The sequence below is a fragment of the Pongo pygmaeus genome, chromosome 3, assembly GCF_028885625.2.
Source record: "Pongo pygmaeus isolate AG05252 chromosome 3, NHGRI_mPonPyg2-v2.0_pri, whole genome shotgun sequence".
NCBI classification, from domain to species: Eukaryota; Metazoa; Chordata; class Mammalia; order Primates; family Hominidae; genus Pongo; species Pongo pygmaeus.
Genome location: NC_072376.2, coordinates 200,096,763 through 200,117,829, shown reverse-complemented (window position 1 = coordinate 200,117,829; position 21,067 = coordinate 200,096,763). Strand labels below are relative to the sequence as shown.

The window sequence follows — 21,067 nt, the reverse complement described above, 5'->3', positions numbered from 1 at the left end:
TGCAGAGTACATTCAGGTTTTTCAAAGATTTCAGTTAGGAATGTGGTCCACAAGTCCGTCCCAGCTGTATTGTGTCCCGTGAGAACTGGTGAGTAGGATGTGGAAGGTAATTGCATGTTTGGGCATCCAGTTGGGGATGAGTGGGTGGTGGCAGGGGCTGTGGTGGGACTGAGCACCTGGAACACCATGGGGAGAGAACAGCAGTAGCAATCTGATGTGTTGGGCATGGTCTGTGTGTCTTAGGGGATGGAGCGGTGCCAGAGCCTTCTGGTGGGGGAATGGAGGGGGAAGCAGCGTGGCGCATTAGCGAGTATTTTTTTTTGTTTTTGAGACAGAGTCTTGCTCTGTCACCTAGGCTGGAGTGCAGTGGTGTGATCTCAGCTCAGTGCAACCTCTGTCTCCCTTGTTCAAGCGATTCTCCTGTCTCTGCCTCCCAAGTAGCTGGAACTATAGGTGCCCACCACTGCACCCAGCTAATTTTTGTAGTTTTAGTAGAGACAGGGTTTCACCATGTTGGCCAGGATGGTCTCGATCTCTTGACCTCGTCATCTGCCTGCCTTGGCCTTCGGAAGTGCTGGGATTACAGGCGTGAGCCACCGCGCCCAGCTGGATTAGTGAGTATTTATATTATATAGAACTCCAAGTTCTAATGTTAGGCTTCAGCTGTACAAAAATCTTTATTTACTCACTGTTTCTTATCACACCAATGTGCTGTGGTTCCCTTTCGTCCCTCAGTGGCCGCCATCTCCCCTGTCAGGGCCTCCCATTTGGTCCTTTCAAATCTTGGGGCTCTGCTCTTGGATTTTTTTCTTCTGCCTGCTCTCTTCCTTGGTGATCTCATTCAGTTCTGTGGTTTTAAATACCATCTTTCATATTCAGACAACTCTCAAATTTCTATCTGCCGGCTGGAGTCTCCCACATATCTGCTGCCCACTCACAGTCTTTACTTGGGTAGCCGGTAGCTGTTCCCATCTTACCCTTCCAAAACTGACCTCCCGATCTGCTCCCCGGGGCTGCTTCTGCTCCTGTCTCCTCTCGATTCCTGGCCCCCTTGTTCTCTAGCACAGCAGTCTTTGGCGTCTTCTCTGGTACTGCTCTCTCCTCCTTTCCCTCCCTCTCCCCACTCCAGTGCATCAGGCAACCTTGAAATAGATTCACAGTCTGCCCCCTACCCCCGTTGGGCCCTAGCCCACGCGCGCTCCACCTGTGTTGTGGCTGCAGGCTCTGACTGCTCTGGTCACCCTCCAGCTTCTGCCCTGACTGCCCACAGGCTTTTCCATTTTACTGAGACCATGGCACTCCTCTGTTCAGAATCAGCTGAGGGACTTCTCATTTGATTTATACTAAACTCTAAAGTCCTAAAAATCGTCCTTTATCCATGAGTCCATATGGATCTTGAGAAAAAAAAAGATTCAGGCTGGATGCAGTGGCTCACACCTGTAATCCTAGCAGTTTGGGAGGGCGAGTTGGGCGGATCACTTGAGCCTGAGTGTTTGAGACCAGCCTGGGCAACCTGGTGAAACCCCATCTCTATAAAAAATACAAACATGAGCCAGGCGTGCTGGTAGTTCCTGAGTATGTAAAATTCTGTCAGTCTGCATCTACAGGTGCACCTATAGTCCCAGCTACTCAGGAGGCTGAGACTGGGGCCCGGAAAGCTCAAAGCTTCAGTGAGCCGTGATCGCGCCACTGCACTCCAGCCTGGGTGAGAGAGCGAGACTCTGTCTAAAAAAGAAAAAAAAAATTGAATAAATAAATGGAGGAAGATAGACAAATCAGTTTCTAGAAGAATTATAAATATTTTGGGTAGCGAAACTCTCTCTCTCTTAAGAATGGGCTACATGCAGTGACTTCCTTACCAAGAATACAGTACAGAGAGGGGTGAAGGTAACCTGACTGAAGAAACCTGGCGGACACTACCTCAGTCACGCGGTCAGAGGCAGCGTCAACATCGATAAATCGTGTTGATTTTACCCCTTGCTACGGTGTGGTGGAAACGACACTCTACCTCTGTGGCTTTTCTCCCCAAAACATAACCCCAATCTAATCAGGAGAGAAACATCAGATTCCAGTTGAGGGACATCCTACAAAATACCTGACTAGTACTTCTCAAAACTGTCCAGATCGTTAAAAGCAAGGAAAATCTGAGAAACGTACGTTCCAGAGGAGCCTTAGGAGACATGACAGCTAAATGTATGGTGGTGTCTTGGAAGGGATTCTGGGATGGAGAGAAAGCCTTGGGTAAAATCTGAGCAAATCTGAGTGAAGTATGGACTGTAGTTAATGATGATGTGTCGGTACTGGTTTGTTAGTTGTATCTAGTATAAGGTACCAAAGTGAGATGTTAACAGTAGGGGAAGCTCTCTTTGCAACTTTTCTGTAAATCTAAAAGCATTCTAAAATAAGGTTTATTTTTAAAAAAAGAACCCCGTTCACGATAGGTTCTCTCCCAGGATGTGCCCCGGCCTTACCGCTGTCCCTCAACCGCTGTGCTCCAGCCACGTGGTCTGTTTCTGGCTTCCCTAATCTGGTGCTTCTCTGTGGGGTGTGACTTTCTGCCCTAGAGGGTGTTTGGCAATGTCTCGAGATAGAGGGATTTTTAGTCATCACAGCTGGGTGATGAGGGGGATGCCACAGGCTTCTAACTGGTGGGGACCAAGAATCATATTGAACACTCTATATCACCCCAAAGAATCTAAGAGTTGCCCAGCATGTCACTAGTGTAAGCCCTGACCCTTTGAATTTAGGTTTCCCTCTTTTCCTTCAGATTCCTGACTGTGGTCTTTCTTTGCCCTGCTTTAGTTTTCTCCTTAGCACTTAATTATCAGCATCGGATATACTCTGTTTACTTGTCTGTCTGTGTCTGGCCAGGAAATGTATCTTCCATCAGGACTTGTTGGTAATTTGGTTCACTTTTGAATCCCCAGCATCTAGAACTGCACCTGATACATAGTAGATGCTCATTAAACATATGTAAAAGGAATTAAATAATTAATGAAAGGGGTGAGTCGATGATAAAGATAACACATACTCGTGCTAAAAAAACCATAATAGAGAAAAATGCCCAGTAATCATTCCCTCAGCTGGTTGTTTCTCTACCAGTTCTCCAGAAGTTACCACTGTTAACAGTTGCTTGTCTGCCTAGACTTTTCTGTCCATTTTTAAGTATATCCGTGGGTACATTTTATCTGCCTCCCTTCTCCTCTTTTTTAAATAAACATAAATAGGATCAGCTTGGTTTTTCCAGTTAATATTGCTAGTGCTGTCTTACAGAGTGCTCTGTTACCTTTTAATGGCTGCATGATAACTTTATATGTAGAATTAAGCAAAAAATACTTCTAGTACTTGCAATAGAATCCTGGTATAATACTTTGTTGTGCAGTGGATGATGGTAAAAATGTCTCCTAAAACATAATGTGTCTCCTAAAACAAAAGACTGCTTGCTAAACATCATCGAAGTGTTTTTGGTTTTGTTCTTTTGTTTTTGAGACAGAGTCTAGCCCTGTTGCCCAGGCTGGAGTGCAGTGGCACGATCTCGGCTCACTGCAACTTCTGCCTCCTCCCGGGTTCAAGTCATTCTCTTGCCTCAGCCTCTGGAGTAGCTGAGATTACAGGCTTGTTCCACCACATCCTGCTAATTTTTGTATTTTTAGTAGAGACAGGGTTTCACCATGTTGGCCAGATTGGTCTTGAACTCCTGAGCTCAAGGGATCCGCCTGCCTTGGCCTCCCAAAGTGCTGGGATTACAGGTGTGAGCCACTGTGCCCAGCCTCTTTATATGTATTTTTATTTCTAGTTTGTAAATCCCTTGGGATTGGGATCGTTGTCTTTTATTCCTTAACACCATGCAAGGTTCTGTCTAATAAGGTCCTCCATACCTGTAGGTTGAATTGAACTTTTCATTTGTTTTGATAAAATTACAAGATTATTTTATAATATTCAAATTCCCTGAGTATTAGAACTGTTGACTAAATGGAGATACTTAAAGAGAGAGTTTTGGGAGAAAATTGTTTTCTTATTTTGTTTAAATGATAATTGTTCTCCTGGAAGCCAAAAATCTGTAATTTCTGACTTTATCTGGAGAGGAGAAGGCATCATAGCTAAAGAACAAGTCAGGGTGGCCAACTTGAACTTGATTCAATATCAATTAAGCTTTAATTGCTTTAAGCACATCAGGTCTTTTTTTCCCCCTAAGGCAATGACTTATGGGGCAGAGTTGGCAGTAGCTAAGTTAAGATACTATAAATTAATGTTGTTGTACCAATTTCAACTGGGCTGTCAAACCCACCCTCCAGTTTGCCATTCATTTACCTCTGGTAGCATTCACATTTTGTGAATATTAATTTGAGAGTCACTTTGCAAGATGACAGTGCTGTCCTTTGTGAAGCCGCATTGATTTACAAGATGAATTTGTTGGCAAAGGGGAACAGTTGATCTGAAAATAACTGTCCTGCTTCCCTGGCGAGACCTCAGCCCAGTGGACTTCCCCCAGTTTCCCAATTGTCATTTGTTAAAGGCAACGTTTTCTTCATTTCTTCAGTTTCTCTCTTTCCTCCTCCAGTCACCCAGGGACTGTCCTGCAGGGTCTGCCACCATATATTATTAGACTGATTTGACCCTTGACGTGTTAGCTTAGAAGATTTAGCTTTTGTGTGTGTGTGTCATCTTCTCATGGGGGGGCCCGGGGTGACAGGTTGTTCGATGCCCTGAAGATGGGAGACATTCTGTGAACAGCTGGTTGTTGACAGCAGCGGTGATAAAACATCGATATAGTTGGTAAGGTTTGCTCCACTGACTTAGAGAGGAAAAACGCTGTTTGACATCAGGCTGCTGAATTCTGGTTTTTCTTTTGTAAATCGCCTTTCTTTGGGGCTTATGTTGGTGATAAGTATCAGACTTGATATAATTATTTTAATACTTTTAAGTAGTTATATAGAGCGAAATGAGACAATAAACCCTTACATTATGTAGGGAGTGAACTTAACCATTCTTATACAGAAATAATATAATTTCAGGATAAATTTTGAAATGAGATTATAAGCTGTTGTTATGGGGCACCATGTAAAACCACTGCTGGTTTTTGTTTTTTTTCTGAATTCGTTGTCAGAAGCTTTACATTCTCACAATACTGTAGGGGCATTACGTTTGCCAGCTTTTAATCATTTAATTCATTGTATGTAAGTAAATGTAAACAATGTTCATTACTTTTTAACAATTGCTTATATTTGCCTTAACGATTTAAATATAAAAATATAACTTAGTTGTTACAGTTAGTAGTCTTTCATTTGATACTCATGAAGATTTTTGAGTCGTTTAAATTTGAAAGATAGGACCTTGTTCAAAAATGAAAAGGAAGTTTTTGTTAAGCTTAGTAATTCAAGACATTTTACAAGAATGTTGATACTTATATTGGAAAACATGAAAAAAATCCAAAATGGTTGCATTTATTTGTTTTCCATGTGTATGGAAAATATTTTTTTTAATGAAAGGTTTAAAACAATGTACACACTTTCGCTTGTTTTATTTCCCCAAGGTAACGATTCTGATTTCTTCTGTTTCAGATTCCCGACAGTTAAGCAATGGGGAGACATTTGGCTTTGCTCCTGCTTCTGCTCCTCCTCTTCCAACATTTTGGAGACAGTGATGGCAGCCAACGACTTGAACAGACTCCTCTACAGTTTACACACCTCGAGTACAACGTCACCGTGCATGAGAACTCTGCAGCCAAGACTTACGTGGGGCATCCTGTCAAGATGGGTATTTACATTACACATCCATTGTGGGAAGTAAGGTACAAAATTGTTTCCGGAGACAGTGAAAATCTGTTCAAAGCTGAAGAGTACATTCTCGGAGACTTTTGCTTTCTAAGAATAAGGACCAAAGGAGGAAATACAGCTATTCTTAATAGAGAAGTGAAGGATCACTACACGTTGATAGTGAAAGCACTTGAAAAAAATACTAATGTGGAGGCGCGAACAAAGGTCAGGGTGCAGGTGCTGGATACAAATGACTTGAGACCGTTATTCTCACCCACCTCATACAGCGTTTCTTTACCTGAAAACACAGCCATAAGGACCAGTATTGCAAGAGTCAGCGCCACAGATGCAGACATAGGAACCAACGGGGAATTTTACTACAGTTTTAAAGATCGAACAGATATGTTTGCTATTCACCCAACCAGTGGTGTCATAGTGTTAACTGGTAGACTTGATTACCTAGAGACCAAGCTCTATGAGATGGAAATCCTCGCTGTGGACCGTGGAATGAAATTGTATGGGAGCAGTGGCATCAGCAGCATGGCCAGGCTAACGGTGCACATCGAACAGGCCAATGAATGTGCTCCGGTGATAACAGCAGTGACGTTGTCACCGTCAGAACTGGACAGGGACCCAGCATATGCAATTGTGACAGTGGATGACTGCGATCAGGGTGCCAGTGGTGACATAGCGTCTTTAAGCATCGTGGCAGGTGACCTTCTCCAGCAGTTCAGAACAGTGAGGTCCTTTCCGGGGAGTAAGGAGTATAAAATCAAAGCCGTCGGTGGCATTGATTGGGACAGTCATCCTTTCGGCTACAATCTCACACTACAGGCTAAAGATAAAGGAACTCCACCCCAGTTCTCTTCTGTTAAAGTAATTCCTGTGACTTCTCCACAGTTCAAAGCCGGGCCAGTCAAGTTTGAAAAGGATGTTTACAGAGCAGAAATAAGTGAATTTGCTCCTCCCAACACACCTGTGGTCATGGTGAAGGCCATTCCTGGTTATTCCCATTTGAGGTATGTTTTTAAAAGTACACCCGGAAAAGCTAAATTCAGTTTAAATTACAACACTGGTCTCATTTCTATTTTAGAACCAGTTAAGAGACAGCAGGCAGCCCATTTTGAACTTGAAGTAACAACAAGTGACAGAAAAGCGTCCACCAAGGTCTTGGTGAAAGTCTTAGGTGCAAATAGCAATCCCCCTGAATTTACCCAGACAGCGTACAAAGCTGCTTTTGATGAGAACGTGCCCATTGGTACTACTGTCATGAGCCTGAGTGCCGTAGACCCTGATGAGGGTGAGAATGGGTACGTGACATACAGTATCGCAAATTTAAATCATGTGCCGTTTGCGATTGACCATTTCACTGGTGCCGTGAGTACGTCAGAAAACCTGGACTACGAACTGATGCCTCGGGTTTATACTCTGAGGATTCGTGCATCAGACTGGGGCTTGCCGTACCGCCGGGAAGTCGAAGTCCTTGCTACAATTACTCTCAATAACCTGAATGACAACACACCTTTGTTTGAGAAAATAAATTGTGAAGGGACAATTCCCAGAGATCTAGGCGTGGGAGAGCAAATAACCACTGTTTCTGCTATTGATGCAGATGAACTTCAGCTGGTACAGTATCAGATTGAAGCTGGAAATGAACTGGATTTGTTTAGTTTAAACCCCAACTCTGGGGTATTGTCATTAAAGCAATCACTAATGGATGGCTTAGCTGCAAAGGTGTCTTTTCACAGTCTGAGAATCACAGCTACGGATGGAGAAAATTTTGCCACACCGCTATATATCAACATAACAGTGGCTGCCAGTCGCAAGCTGGTAAACTTGCAGTGTGAAGAGACTGGTGTTGCCAAAATGCTGGCAGAGAAACTCCTGCAGGCAAATAAATTACACAACCAGGGAGAGGTGGAGGATATTTTCTTTGATTCTCACTCTGTCAATGCTCACATACCACAGTTTAGAAGCACTCTTCCGACTGGTATTCAGGTAAAGGAAAGCCAGCCTGTGGGTTCCAGTGTAATTTTCATGAATTCCACTGACCTTGACACTGGCTTCAATGGAAAACTGGTCTATGCTGTTTCTGGAGGAAATGAGGATAGTTGCTTCATGATTGACATGGAAACAGGAATGCTGAAAATTTTATCTCCTCTTGACCGTGAAACAGCAGACAAATACACCCTGAATGTAACCGTCTATGACCTTGGGATACCCCAGAAGGCTGCGTGGCGTCTCCTACATGTCGTGGTTGTCGATGCCAATGATAATCCACCCGAGTTTTTACAGGAGAGCTATTTTGTGGAAGTGAGTGAAGACAAGGAGGTACATAGTGAAATCATCCAGGTTGAAGCCACAGATAAAGACCTAGGGCCCAACGGACACGTGACATACTCAATTCTTACAGACACAGATGCATTTTCAATTGACAGCGTGACGGGTGTTGTTAAAATCACGCGCCCTCTAGATCGAGAGCTACAGCATGAGCACTACTTAAAGATTGAAGCCAGGGACCAAGCCAGAGAAGAGCCTCAGCTGTTCTCCACTGTCATTTTGAAAGTATCACTAGAAGATGTTAATGACAACCCACCTAAATTTATTCCACCTAATTATCGTGTGAAAGTCCGAGAGGATCTTCCAGAAGGAACTGTCATCATGTGGTTAGAAGCCCACGATCCTGATTTAGGTCAGTCTGGTCAAGTGAGATACAGCCTTATGGACCACGGAGAAGGAAACTTTGATGTGGATAAACTCAGTGGAGCAGTTAGAATCGTCCAGCAGTTGGACTTTGAGAAGAAGCAAGTGTATAATCTCACTGTGAGGGCCAAAGACAAGGGAAAGCCAGTTTCTCTGTCTTCTACTTGCTATGTTGAAGTTGAGGTGGTTGATGTGAATGAGAACTTGCACCCACCCGTGTTTTCCAGCTTTGTGGAAAAGGGGACCGTGAAAGAAGATGCGCCTATTGGTTCATTGGTAATGACAGTGTCGGCTCATGATGAGGACGCCGGAAGAGATGGGGAGATCCACTACTCCATTAGAGATGGTTCTGGCGTTGGTGTTTTCAAAATAGGTGAAGAGACAGGTAAATATGTTTTTATTGCTCTCATTTGATGCTCTCTTCCATTTTTTTTTTTTTTAACCATCTGCCCTGTGGCAGCTTCTTCAAAATTCCCGGTTGCTCTTTGGGCTCGGTGTAGAAGTGCGTGTGAATATTTTTTTGGCCCGGCTGCTGTGTGTTTATTCTCATTAAGCCATGAAGATGGAAACAAAAGGCCTGAATGATTTAAGTGGCGTAAAGTGAGTAAAAGACCAGGGATACATTGAAATTGTTACCACTGATACTGATCTCCAAATTTGTACTCTATTATCAAAAGTATCATTATGGTTTTGTTCTAACTTTGAGAAGCCTTTCCAACTTTTTTCAGTCAGTATATTTGCAGGCTCATACTTAGAACAACTACTGCTACCATCTGGCATGCCATTCAGAGGTTATTGCACACCGGCAAAGTTACCCAGTGCACGCAGAGATGATGTGCCGAAACTTCTCTAATGTGGTCTTCACTTAGTACCTCGTCTAGGTTTGGGTCGAGAGGCAGAAGCAGGGTAGCAGCATGCTGAACTGAAAAGACCAGGCTTGGAATCCTGTCTCTTCTAGTTGCTAACTGGTGATCTTGGACAAGCAAATGATTTCTTAGAACTCACTTTTTCCTCTTCTACATGGGGACACTTAGAAATACCGGAAGGTTTAAGTGAGAGTAAAGTGAAATAACACGGGAAAACTCCTGACGTGTGGTAGGTTTATTCATGGTAGCAGTGCTTTGTTGTAATACTGAAGGTTCTGAAACCAGGACCTCCAAGGCAGCAGTCCGAGCTAGAAAGTACATGTGTTGCACTTTGTACATACCTCAGTCTTGCTGCACAGATATCGTAGTTATATGTCAGTATGTCCTGGTGGAGTGTGAGTATTTCAGGGCAGGCTTTTAGCCCCTGCATCTTCTGTCTTTAGCACCTGGCAAAAAGCGCCTGGCACATAGAAGCTGTTCAATCCATGTTAAAAGACTGCATAAGTAAATGAGTGAATATGTTGGCTTTTCATGGCCTGCCCTCTGAGAATGATAGTGGAAATAGAAAAGGGGTGATCATAGCACTCATCAGCAATAGGTGGGGCTCAATTTGTTTACTAATCTCACCCATGTGTACTTTATGAATCTGTGCATTTTAAAAGGGACTTTTTAAAAATTACCTTTGAACTTTATATATTCAGTAATACCACACACAAAAAAAAACAGAAGAGTCTTCAGTCAACACCCACCCTGGGATCCGTGCCATCTAATAGGTGTGTAGCACGTGAAAAATGTAACTGCTGTTTTAGAAATACATTATTTTGGGCTGGGTGCGATGGCTCATGCCTGTAATCGCAGCACTTTGGGAGGTGCAGGTGGGAGGATTGCTTGAGGCCAGGAGTTCAAGACCAGCCTGGGTAACAGCAAAACCTCGTTTCTACCAAAAAAATAAAATAAATAAATAAAAATGCTGAGCTGGTGGTACACCTGTAGTCCCAGCTACTTGGGAGGCTGAGGTGGGAGGGTGGCTTGAGTCCAGGAGGTTGAGGCTGGAGTGAGCTGTGATTGTGCCATTGCACTCCAGCCTGGGCAACAGAGCCAGACTCTGTCTCAAAAAAAAAAAAAAAGTTATTTTGGAAGTTGTAATATATTTTTTGTGCTTCTATTAATGAGAGGAATTCTTTTTCTATTGGTTATGCGCCACTAGCATATGGCCTATGTATTAAGTCTACAGACTATATATCACTATCTAAAATACCCATAATTAGTTTATTTCAAGAGAAAATAGGATAATCAACAGCATTTGGTAATCCTCTGAAGAGTAGAACGTCTTTTTTTTTTTCATTTTGTCTGTCCAATATAAGTTAGAATTTTCAGGTACCGTTTCAACATAGAAAAATACCCCAAATTTAGTAACTGAAGCTGAATCAAACTGTTTCTGTAAAATTTTTGAAGAACAGTTATTTCTACTTTTTTTCCTTCTCCAAGGTAGGTTTCAAAAGCCTATAAAGAATTGTTAAAAGTTAAAGTTGAGACAGAAAATGGAACCAAAACCTTAATTTAAATTCTCTTCATGACTTTGTATGAACACTGCCTTTTGGGTTTTTTCTTTCAAGTGAAGAAGAGTATTTTTATTGTTGCTTTTTAAGGAATCATTTCGAAACTAGTATTTTTCACCTATACGTTTAAGACGTCGGGATATTTTTACTACCAAGAAAAAAAAAAATAAGGAAACAACCAGCCAAACGAGGTGGTGTCCCAAAATAGATTTATGGTATTTTCCAGAAAGGGCAGTGCCAGACTTTTCCAGTAGTAATTTAGTGGGAGGGCAGGGAGGTGTTGGGATTGTGGGCAGTGGTGTTGGTAAGTGTATAAGAAACTGTTACACATTTGTGTAAATATTGAGATTTAAAGGTGAGAGAGAAGCTGGAAATTTGTAGGTCGTTTATTGTGTGGTCCTTGCTTTACAGAGAAAGTAAGTAGTGTACAGTAGACTTATGTTTATATGCTTTTGGAAATGAATAAAAGTGATAGAATAATATTTACACATTGGACCTCGTTTTCATTATAAGACACATTTTTTGGCAGAAGAATTATCAGCCCAAGTTATTTCTTCAGAGATTCCTGGCAGGACAATTGGTATCACAGTGTAGAAACTCCTTTAGGAAAAATCAGTATATTTTGTTGGCTAAAATTAGGCATGCTAATTATTCACATGGAGTGTGTCTTAACTAATTTCTAGGACATGAAGGAAGTGTGGAAAGATGCGTGTCAGGTGAAGAGATGGGCAGTTGAGGAACACCCGTGGGGGCCGCCGGAGACTGCACTAGAGCTCAGTGTGCCGCGCAGGCCAGGCAGGTGCTTGCTGGAACTTCACTCCCTGTCCATTGTCCATGTCCGCCAGGGTCGTCTTTGCCTAACTCTGGGGCATTTAATATTGCGCTAATTAATATGAGCCTGTGCAGGAGTGCTGTGGCTCTGGGACCAACAACCTGTCCACGTAACTGTTTGCTTCTTGTCTTTGACTTAAAGCTACTAGTGTTGGTTGAGTATTATAACCAAATTTTTGTCATATTTTACCTATTTCAACCTAGTCAAATATGTGTATGATTTATATACCTTTCACAGAACAGAGAACCTATCCAGCAAGCTGAATGAAGTTCTGTTTTAAGATCTTCCCTTTTCTTCTCTTTAAATCTGCTTAAATTGGAAACAACCTCTGAAAAGTAGTTTTCTGTTTTTGTAGAAGTAGAAATTCTATGGACTACCTAAAAATCTGTCACCAAATGGACAGTCCTGTTAGCTCTGTGTTGTTAGCTCCGTGTTCTGTGCATGTTCCGCAAATGGCTTTGCCGCGAGAGAAAGCGTAGTGGCAGAGCGGGGATGGCGGGCGCGGACTCTGCAGGTCTCGCGGTATCATCTGCCCTTCCTGGAGAGGCCTCTGCATGTTGGTGAACTGTTCTGACACATCCATGCCGCGTGCCTGCCCTTCCATGTGAGGTTCGGAAGGGGAGAGGGCCATGTGAAAAATTATTTGGAAAGTCGGTCTCGTTAGAGAGCCAGTTTCCAGAGCTCTAATTAAGATTCTCCTCCTCAGATTGCTGTCCGTAAGGTCTACAGTGAGGATTATAAAGTAGATTTATCAAAGATGTTTAGTGGAGTAAAGCTCTTTGAAGCACGTGTAATCCCACATTCGGGGTTTGGTCTGCCTGACATGCTTCTCAGCATCCAACCCCCTCTTCTACTTCAGATCCATTCTCTGTTGCTTTGTTGTAAGCTTCAACAGGTTTTCCTCTAATTTAAGCAGAATAAAATCTGGGGCATCCGTCCTGTGGGTGTGTGGAATAAATTTGGTGTAGTGTTCTTAGCTGATGGGTACTTACCAAGTTAATTATTAATTGAGCACCAGTGAAATGCTGCAGCTTTTTGTTCATTTTTAAAACTAAGGGAATGTCTAGAAAAATGCCTGGCCAGAAGATTTTGTAAAAATTGTGAATAGAAGTTGGTGTTGAAGCAGTGTTGGGTTGAGGTCTGTTCCCTGATGTGTGTATTGCGTACAGGATACCCTGGAATGTGTTTGACCTTCAGTCTAGAGTAGTTTGGTTATGTTTTTGGCTGTTATGTTAGTATACAAAGCAGCCCAGGACGAGTGTTTCCCCTTCTGACTCTACTTATTTGGGGAGACCATGTTTTTCATTGAGATAAGAGCAGATTTCTAAACATATTACTGCTGTGTTACTTTAGCATTCCAGTCCTGGTTTCAGGATTGAAATTTACGTTTTGATGAAAAGACTGGGAATGAATTAATATGGAAGTTCAGCCGTTGTCACAACTTAAGTCAGCATTCATGAAATACAGGAGGGGAAATGAGGACATTTTTCTTAAGAGAAAATGGCTTCATTCACACGATGGAGAGTGTTGGAGCACCATCCCTGTGTCACCTGTGTGGAGGTCGGCTCCTGGCCCCATCCCTGTGTCACGTTTGTGGAGGCTGGCTCCTGGCCTCATCTCTGTGTCACCTGTGTGGAGGCTGGCTCCTGGCCTCACCTCTGTGTCACCTGTGTGGAGGTCGGCTCCTGGCCCCATCCCTGTGTCACCTGTGTGGAGGCTGGCCCCTGGCCTCATCCGTGTGTCACCTGTGTGGAGGCTGGCCCCTGGCCTCATGCCTGTGTCACCGGTGTGGAGGCTGGCCCCTGGCCTCATGCCTGTGTCACCTGTGTGGAGGCTGGCTCCTGGCCTCATCCCTGTGTCACCTATGTGGAGGCTGGCTCCTGGCCTCATCCCTGTGTCACCTATGTGGAGGTCGGCTCCTGGCCTCATCTCTGTGTCACCTGTGTGGAGGCCGGCTCCTGGCCTCATCCCTGTGTCACCTGTGTGGAGGTCGGCTCCTGGCCCCATCCCTGTGTCATCTGTGTGGAGGCCGGCTCCTGGCCTCATGTCTGTATCACCTGTGTGGAGCCTGGCCCCTGGCCTCATCCCTGTGTCACCTGTGTGGAAGCTGGCCCCTGGCCTCATCCCTGTGTCACCTGTGTGGAGGCTGGCTCCTGGCCTCATCCCTGTGTCACCTGTGTGGAGGCTGGCTCCTGGCCTCATCCCTGTGTCACCTGTGTGGAGGCTGGCTCCTGGCCTCATCCCTGTGTCACCTGTGTGGAGGTCGGCTCCTGGCCTCATCCCTGTGTCATCTGTGTGGAGGTCGGCTCCTGGCCTCATCCCTGTGTTACCTGTGTGGAGGCTGGCTCCTGGCCTCATCTCTGTGTCACCTGTGTGGAGGTCGGCTCCTGGCCTCATCTCTGTGTCATCTGTGTGGAGGCTGGCTCCTGGCCTCATCTCTGTGTCACCTGTGTGGAGGTCGGCTCCTGGCCTCCCCACTTAGGTGCACACAAGGTGAGTGCATTTCTACAGTGGGAACGGAAGGAAATTCTGGCCCAGGCTAACCTGATTGTTGACCTCAGTCAGGGAAAATGTTTCTGGAGCTTCTGTCTAGTTCTGCAGAACTCTGAATATTTCAGCTATTTATTATTCATTCAAGTTAGAAACCCTTTTCCTCATATAAAGTAGGATATTTTACATACATCCTGGGACCCCTGCTCCTGCTGCATGTCCTCTTGTGACAGGAGATGGAATGTGGAGGAGGCTGATGGGCCCCAGATCCTGACTAAAGGGTCTGCAAGTGGCTGAGAGCTGGGTGGTTGCTGGAAGCCTGGCCTGCTGTGGTGGGACCTGATGCCCTGTGGGAGCTGGGGCTAGAATTCCTGGCAGCAGGAACTTGATTAGAGACTGGTGGGAGGCCCGGCAGAGAGTTAAAAAATGTGCTGTTGAAAGGGCTTTTGTGTTGCTGACTCCTCCCTGAAGTGGCAGCAGCTGCTGTCCTCTTGGCTCTTTTTGTTCTCCTCCTAGGAAAGCTTAAGAGGAAAGAAACTCATTTCCCAGCCACAGGGAGACTGGAAGTTGCGTCTTGGCAGAAATGATGTTACCGCAGTGTGCTGTTGCTGTGTTCTGGGATAAAAGTCTTTTGTGTGTGTGTGATTCTGAGTGAAGCAGGGCATGGTAATAATTTCTACCAGGGGAAGGGTCCTTCTTTGAAGCAGGAAGATGTTAAGGTGAAAATAGGATGTAGTCGAAATCCTAAGGAAGTTCCATTTTCTTACTAAACAAAACAGAGACTCAGCTTTTCTTTAGTGATTTGTATGATGTTTACCACGTTGATGCTTTACTGACTGAACAAGTCTAGTCTGGAAAGGCTGTGGGATGGGAATTCGGGGGACCGTGATTCAGGGCCATCCCACGTTGTGGAGCAGCACATGGTGATGCTTACAGTGCTGTGATGGAATTCTCAGAGTGTGCAGGGGCCAGGACCCAGAGGTGTGGGGTGGTGGAAACAGCTTACGTCAAACAGGCCGGCTTTGTCCTCATGCTGTCAGTGATAATGACACTGGTGGTGAGCATCAGTGTAGTAACAACCACGACACTGAGTGTCACAGCCGGGTACTGGGCCCAGCATTCTGTGTGTGCCAGTCCGTTTAATTCTCACAACCTTGGGGTGGACTCTTATCCCTACGTTACAGGATGAAATGTGTATGAGAGGTTAAGTAACTTGCCCAAGACTTCTTGGGTGCTAAGTGCCAGAACCACATTTTACTCCTCTTACTCTTTCAAGAAAGATCTACAGATGCTGTAAGGGAGCCTGTTCAAAAACGACTAGTTAAGTGGGTTTCTGTGCTAAGCTGGGTTAGGCCGGGTTGCAGACTTGAATCCTAGATTCGATGCTTGGTCCTGAAGGAGTCTTGAATGTAAGAATCTTCCAGCATTTTTACTCTGAATGACATATTGCTATTTAGCACAATTAGGAGGACAGGTGTTTGAATTCCGTCGCGGTGGCATTCGACAAGTCAAGATCATGCCAGCAAAGGCGTGGGTGAATCCAGGTGAGTGCAGGTAGCTTCCCTTGTCTCATTGGCCGTTGAAGAGACGGACAGGTGTCATATTTGTGTTTGCAATTGTAAAAGTATGATTTCATTGGTAAAAATGCTGCCCATCTGAACTGGACAGGACATTAATTGTTGGAAGGCTTTTTTTGTGGGAACCATGTCTGAGATGGTGGTTAGGGTCCCAGCTTTCACGCCTGCACAGCCGAAGCTAACCTGATTTGTACCTCCCTCTGCATCGAGTTACATGAGGCCATCATTCCCTTACCTTGTCCTCCTTGGTGCCTCGGCGTCAGCAGCTGTCCTCCTGGGCATCTGGTACGGGGCGAGAAAGCCAGAGCAAGCATACTCACCATCCCCCTCGCCAGGGAACTGTTTTGTGTCCTAAGGATGTTTAAGGGTTGGGTGTTTGTGATTTGTTGAGTGACCTGTGTGTGTAGAGGTTTAATGTTCACTTAATACCTGGTCTGTTCTTTCCATATTACCTACCTTGTACAACTATGAAAATTGAAAAGATTTTAAGCTTTAGGTGTTAGTTTAAACGTTGGAGATTTTCTTACCATTTAGTTCCCATTGTTTTTACTTTTTGGATTATTTTAGTTTGTAGGGCTGGATTTGTCACGTTTTTATTTATTAGTGTGTGTTTTGTGTACTGTTATTTTGCAGTTGCCTTTCTGGCATTTTTTTATTTTTTAAACAGCAGACCACGCTGCTTATAAATAGTGCATGCTCACCATACAAGACATAGTGCCACAAAGCACAATCTTTTCTGTCTTTGTTACTAGGAATAAATGGACTTGGAAAGATTGCCGTTCAAGGGCACATGCCTGTACTTGTTGAATTGGCAGTTCTCCAGTTTCACAGCAGTGACAGTAAGTCTAGGAAACTATTCACATATATACTTCAAGGGCCAGTCTTATCAATTAACTTACCTTTCCAGTTCAACAATACCATATCTCCTTGGAATATCTGATACCACGCTGAACTCGGTCCATTGCTAGGCCTCCAAGTGGCTCAACCTGTTGAATGGGATTCTTTAGAATGTCTTACTCATTTCATGTTGGGGAGAGTCTACTAATACAGTCTTTTTAGTTTTAAACCAATTGGTTTTTTGTTTTTTTTAAATAAAAGTTACTCAACTATTTATGTAGTTTCTGAAGACTGCTTTCTAGTTTGTGATAATTTAACCATATTGTTATCACTGGTAAGTTTTTTCTTCTTCATCATCATCAGCATGTAATTATAGTTAATGTTTAGTGAGTACTTGCCGTGTACAGGCCCTGTTTTATGCTCTTTCCATAGACTATCTCATTAGATTGTCACAATAATTAGTGAGTAGAATTAGGTGGTGTTATACTCTGCTCATGTAGTTCATGTCTGTGCCAAATTATAAACAGACAAATGATGGAAATTATGATGCACGTCGATTTTGTGCCATTGAATTTTGAAATATTCTGTTGCATTTTTTAAGTAAAGTAGTGCATGCAAGTTGATGTAGTTTGTGGTGTGATGCATTAGAAGGCATTCTGATAATACAGACATGATTCTTGAGCTGAGGTGTTCCATCTGTCACAGAATCCTCCTTAACCCGTTTCACTGTCTCCCATCGCACGGGGTCCAATCTCTCCTTGGTGGAGCCACATTGCCCTAACAGGCCTCCCTGCTCTCCCATTTAACATCACCTGTGCTTCCCTCATTGGCTCCTGTGCAGCCCTGGTGCCTCAGCCCCTGCCCTGTGCAGCCATCTGCCCCTCTGTGCCTTGCCATTTTCTGTCTCCCTGCCTTTGGGCATGCAGTGGTCAGCTCGTATTATCTCATAACTCTGCTTAATAAAGCTTTCTTGACAGCCCTCTTCGTTACATGGAGCTATTTCTTATCTTTTATGTACTTAAAAATATTACTGCAGTATTACTTTAGTATAATTGTTTATGACATGTGCCTTTCCTCTAGATTGTCAGCTCTTTGTGGGTGCATCCTAAGTCTTTCAATGCTTGATGTGTATAACAGGCACTCAGAGCATAATGGTTAGGCTGGTCTGGTAAGCCATCGTGGGGTCTCCGGGGAAACCTTTCCTTAGAGCCAGGTAGCCTTTGCTTCTCTTCGCTGCAGGGGCACTTCCTGTATGTTCCTCTGTTGTAGTGTATGACTCAGTGTGCGGCCTGTGTGTGACTTCAGTCTGTCTCCGTGAACTCAAGAACACAGTCCAGTGTAATCATCTTTCTACCTTCTTCTAAGCACAGTGGCTGGTAGAGCAGTAAGCAGCCCTCATTTGTTCTGTGAGCAAATAGATTGTGACATACAGTAATTGTAGTTGTGAAGGTTGAGCGAAGCTTCTTTTCTGCCACCCTGGACACCTATTTGTAGGCCTCCAAAACAGTGGTTCTTAATGGTTTTGGTATCACAGAAACTTTGAGAATCTGTTGAAAGCTGTATATTCTTTCTTCAGAGAGACAGTGATTTGATTCAATACCAAGGGGCTCAGTGAAGTGCCGAACCTGTGTTCATGCACTGTCAGTCTTCTTGGAGGCCTGGTTTTGAGATCTTCTGTTCTGGAGGTTCCAGGGTTGTCAGTCCTCACAAATTCTCATAAAGGAGGACCAGCGGGTAAGGATAATGGTGATGATGATGATGACAGTGATGACAGTGATAGTGACAAGCATTTTTATAAGGCCTTACAACCTGCAAGTATTTCTACATACATTATATGGTGCTTAATGTAATAGAGAAAACCTGCGTAAAAATTATAAATGAGCTAGATAAACCTTTACAGTGGACAGATCACTTTTCTGTATATTTGTTCATGTGCCTGAAATGATTTAGGAGAAACCATCATTCAAGGCTGTTTCCAAGTGAAATAAGAACCTGTAGTTCTTTATACACCTGTTTCATCAGATGTTCTGTCTCCCCATTGAGGCGTACAGCACAAATAAAACAGATATAATGAATAGTGTGCAGTCATCCCTCATACAACACAAATAAAATAGATATAATGAATAGTGTGCAGTCATCCCTCGTACAACACAAATAAAATAGATACAATGAATAGTGTGCGTCGTCCCTCAGAGAGCATGGGGATCGGTTTCCGGACCTTCCGTGCACACCCACATCTTTGCATACTGAGGTCCCACGGCCGGCCCTCCACAGATGCTGCACTTTCGCATGCTGTGAATACTGTATTTTTGATTTGCCTTCAGTTGAAAAGAGTTCATGTGTAAATGGGGCTGTGCAGTTCAAACTCGTGTTGTCCAAGGTCATCGGTATCTTATTTAAGTTAAGCAGCTTTCTAGGCCAGGCTTTGGTCTTCAGTTTTGCCAGCTTACCATGGAAAACCCTTGATGCCACACCACTAGTATTCCTTTGCTTATTAAGGTAGTCTGTCAGGAAACTCAGGCCTCTAATGATAAAGTTAGCTCCCTTGGCAGACAGAATTAATTAATTAATTAATTAATTATTTTCTGAGACAGAGTCTCGCTTTGTTGCCCAGGCCGGAGTCGAGTTGCAGTGGCTCAGTCTCTGCCCACTGCAGCCTCCGCCTCCAAGTTCAAGCAATTCTCCTGCCTCAGCCTCCCAAGTAGCTGGGATTACAGGTGTGCACCACCACACCCAGCTAATTTTTGTATTTTTAGTAGAGATGAGTTTTTGCCGTGTTGGCCAGGCTGGTCTCGAACTCCTGATCTCAAGTGATCTGCCCACCTTGGCTTCCCAAAGTGCTGGAATTACAGGCATGAGCAGCTGTGCCCAGTCCAGAATTTTTATTTAAATGGACTTGCCGTATGTTCTTTGACCTGTATGGAAAATAGCCCTGCCATAAGTTCTTAGTTAAAAGATTCTCCAAAATGCATTTGTGGGTCCTGGTTTGCTTTTAGCTTTCTATTAATTTTTCTACTTGCCTCTTTATTCTTAGGGCTGCTTGACGTTAGACTGTCTCAGACATCCGTGTTCCTCTTATCACAGTGCTTGGCACAGGGCTGGTACCGAGTAGCTGCCTGCTTAGGGGGTGTTCATCTTTTAATAGATCCTGTACATGTTTGTCACATGATCCTCTTCTTTTGATTCGTTGCCCAGCTGAAGGTGTTTACATATTTAAGTGAAAAAAGATGGGTTTGTCATGTAAATACCAAGTTTGTTTGGTTGGTTGAGGCAACAAAATGGAAATCAGTTATTTTTTAAGGATCTAAAAAATTTTAAAAAGAAGTGTTTTTTCTTCATAGTGTGGCAAGCTCATTTAGAAGATGGAAACTGATTAGGAAAGTATGAACATGAGTAATATCCATATGTGGTTTTAATTGGCAGAATGTTGATTTCAGAAAGAAGTCACACGAAGTTTCATATCTACAAAGTATCAAGTTTTGAGTTTAAGTTCAGTGATTTTTAAAATAAGTGTTCTATGGCCTGTGGCCAGGCGCCGTGGCTCCTGCCTATAATCCCAACACTTTGAGAGGTGGAGGCGGGCAGATCATCTGAGGCCAGGAGTTCAAGATCAGCCTGGCCAACATGGTGAAACCCTGTCTCTACTAAAAATACAAAATTAGCTGGGCCTAGTGGCGAACACCTGTAGTCCCAGCTGCTCCAGAGGCTGAGGCAGGAGAATTGCTTGAATCTGGGAGCTGGAGGTTACAGTGAGTCGAGATTGTGCCACTGCCCTCTAGCCTGGGGGACAAGAGTGAAACTCCGTCTCAAAAACGTGTGTGTGTGTGTGTGTGTGTGTGTGTTTTATATATAGTACATACTAAAAATTATTTCAGTATGTTTAAAAAATCTGCTTTTGTCATTTGACTTCCACCAGAATATAAGGCTGAAACTTGACTCTGTCCGTGTCTGTATCACTTACTTAGGAACTGACTGGCATCTAGGCATCCAGCCAATACTGGTTGAATGCGTAAAATTTAAAATGAAATAGATTGTAACAAAATATTAAAGGGAAACGGTTATCTAAATAACTATTGTTGGGAAAGCCCTTTTAAATCTGTCCTTTTTAATATAGTTAAGGCTGCTCTTCCACTTGAGACACCCTGTCTCCCATACCTTCCAAAATTACAAGAATAAGAACAACAAAGCAGTTTAGTAGCAATGCGGGTTCCTCTTTGTTTTCTGCTTTGCTTACCTAGGAGCAGCCTCCTTTGTGAGACTGAGTATCTAGATTCTGAGGCTGGCCTTCCAGGTGAATATACCTGAGTTATGTGTTGTGTCCTTGGGCTGTAGAGTAGTGCTATTGCCTGTATCATCCTCTGGATTGAAAAGTATTTCGTTTTAAGTATAAAAGATGAGTATCCATTGACATTGCACATTATTCAGCAAAAACTTGAACTCTAAAAAA

At 43.7% G+C, this 21,067-nt stretch overlaps 1 protein-coding gene across 5 annotated transcripts in view; it reads left to right on the top strand.

The window, feature by feature from the left end:
* Positions 1–21,067, top strand: part of FAT1 (FAT atypical cadherin 1) — a 140,060-nt gene that overhangs the window by 11,683 nt on the left and 107,310 nt on the right. For all 5 annotated transcript variants that reach the window (XM_054484242.2, XM_054484241.2, XM_054484243.2 and 2 more), the window contains exon 2: positions 5,562–8,844. In XM_054484242.2, the coding sequence (XP_054340217.1) occupies positions 5,580–8,844 (3,265 nt within the window). In that variant the 5' untranslated portion in view covers positions 5,562–5,579. The remainder of the gene's footprint in view (positions 1–5,561; positions 8,845–21,067) is intronic.